At 41.5% G+C, this 2,638-nt stretch overlaps 1 protein-coding gene across 1 annotated transcript; it reads left to right on the top strand.

Annotated features, from left to right (window-relative positions):
• Positions 1-238: 238 nt before the first annotated feature.
• On the top strand, positions 239-2,256 carry amer2 (APC membrane recruitment protein 2). Its single transcript, XM_078221448.1, is given in 2 exon segments — positions 239-2,069; positions 2,072-2,256. Coding segments are annotated over 2 exon segments (2,016 nt in total).
• Positions 2,257-2,638: the final 382 nt, after the last annotated feature.

The following is a 2,638-nucleotide window of genomic DNA, read 5'->3' as shown; positions in this document are numbered from 1 at the left end:
TTATTTTAATGCATGAATTTTTCAGAACGCTAATTATTTCCAGCGCCTTGCCGAAATTCAGGTTCATTTACTGTCGCTGACAGTGGACTGGCTCTACTCCACAGATGACGAAAGCTGCTTATCCTCTTGGTTGCCATGGAGTCGAATTTGAGCAGCACTGAGGCTGCTAGAGGGAAAGTCAGCATCAGGCAGCTGCAGTGGTCTACAGGAAGAAGACAGGAACAAGATCGTGGCAGACATGGACTTGCATTGTGATTGCAATGATATTCCGGCATCTGAACAGCAATCTGGCAAGATAAGTAAAACAGCATTTAAATTATTTGGGAGGAAAAAGTCGGGGGGCACCATGCCTAGTATTTTTAGTGTGAAAAACAAAGGGGATAGGAAAAGCTCCTTGAAAATGGGGCTTGTTAGAAGCAAAACGCATGATGGAATTGCTGATATGGGACTGGAAGTGAGCAACAAGGAAGAATCTTTGAGTAATTATCAATTGGACAGTGATTCCAGTGCAAAAATAGTCAGCAGCATGAGCTTTGCTGCCGGTGGCTGTGGACCCATTGCTAAGTCTCACAGCTTTTTTTCTTTACTGAAAAGGAACAGTAGATTAGAAAATGGCAAGGGAGAGTCAGTGCATTCAAACTCTGAGCAGGTGAAAGATAAGAGTTGCAACAGACAAAAGAAAGGACTGAAAGGGTTATTCAGCAGCATGAGATGGCATAAAAAGGACAAAATCAGTAAAGAGGAAAAAGCCGAGTACCTGGAAATTCATGGCACTATTACATTGCCCAGTTCCTTGACTGCCAGCTTGGAATGTGTGAAAGAAGAGACACAGAAATCTTGTTTTGAACCTGGAAGTACTGCAGTGGAAATGCAAAGCAAGTTATCCTCTGAAATGCAGAATGATAATGAGGACACCTCCGCTGAGGAACCAAAACAAGCAAACAGTGGGAAGTGCCTTCCAGAATTATGTAAGGATTTGGAGAAAGCTGCCACTGACAATCAGTTATTGGATCAAGATGCCAATGTCAAAACATTAGAACAGCGAGAGGAAAAACAGGATGAAGGATTAACTAACGTGGGGCAAGATGCACAAGAAGAAGAAAGTGTTCCTGTAACTGGATCCGAATCATGCCACGTTCCTGAAACTGCAGCACCCAGTGCACCCAATAATGATCCACCCTCTGAACAATCAATCGATCGAATTTGCTTAATGTTTTCTGATGTTACATCTTTAAAGAGCTTTGATTCATTTACAGGGTGTGGGGACATTATTGCTGACCAGGACGATGAAGGGAATGTCTGTGAGAAAGGAGCGCCTGCAGAAAAGGGAAAGGGTGGTGTAAAAAAACGCTCAAACATTCTAAGTTATCAAGGTGGAGGAGAAGAGATGGCAAGCCCAGATGAAGTTGATGATGAATATCTGAAAGAATTTTGGGACACACCACCGTCAACTGCTGAGCCTCTGAAAGATAAGCAGGAACAAGTTTTAGCTGACCAAACATCATGGATTGCTTCAGGAATTACAACTTGCCTTGATGAAACAGCAGATGGTACATTAGTCAAACAGCTTACTCTGAATGATATTTCCATAAATAAAAATGATAATGAAGACCCGATGACCACTAAGAGTGATCAACAAGAATGTGTCCCAAATAGCGATGAGGGATACTGGGACTCCACGACCCCTGGACCCGATGATGAAAGTGGGAAAACCCTTGCCACCAAGGCAAGTATTCCCAGAGACAGTTACAGTGGGGATGCGCTGTATGATCTGTTTGCGGATCCAGATGAAAGTCTGACAAGTATTGTTTCGGATGAAGAAATGTCTTCTGTGTCTGAATCTAAAATACGGTCTCCAAAAAATCTTATGTCTGCATCCAACATTGCTGCAATCTCCAAGGACAAGAATGTATCTGCCATCCCCAGACACAGGGCCACATTAACTGTACGTCAGGGCGAAGCAAACCATACTCATTTGCCTCAGGCACATCAACAGTTGGCAGGATATGAGCCAACAAGAACCAAAATCCCTGTTGCCAAGACTTCAATTCCTAGACCCAGTAACAAGGTCAAGGTCAAGCCTCAGCAACCAAGGGAAATGCAAAGGAAATAGCAGAATTAAAATGTGCATGTTACATCAGTCCAGAACCACATATATGTAAGGTTAAGCACAATGGATCGAGATTCTGCTTGCACTCGTACAGTTTACACTGTACAACAGAACTTTTATCACTTGGCAAGAAGAGTCTCCTATGATGTAATGGAATTGTGCCTAAAGAAAAGTAAAGTACTGCAAAACTTTAAGAAGCACAGATGCAACACACAAAATTTATAGCTCACAAATACTACTTAGGAAAAAAAAGTAAATTATGTGGCACATAAGCTTTAAATGGAACAACGGATGTGGACAAAAACTGTGATTGTGAGAGACTACAAAATATATTTGTGAAATAATGACCAAGAGCTTTAACTGAATCATATATGATTTTTTTATGACAAGAAACAGATGGTATGTTTTTGTTAGGACATGATCATTAATTGCCATCAATATAAACTACAGCAACGAAAAAGCTACACTGTGATTGTGCCTAAAGCCAATCCATTCTGGGATCCGATTCTGTTGAACCATTGGATGTTT

The sequence above is a fragment of the Mustelus asterias genome, chromosome 10 (assembly GCF_964213995.1).
Source record: "Mustelus asterias chromosome 10, sMusAst1.hap1.1, whole genome shotgun sequence".
In the NCBI taxonomy this organism is placed as follows: Eukaryota; Metazoa; Chordata; class Chondrichthyes; order Carcharhiniformes; family Triakidae; genus Mustelus; species Mustelus asterias.
This window is presented reverse-complemented; position numbering and strand designations above follow the sequence as displayed.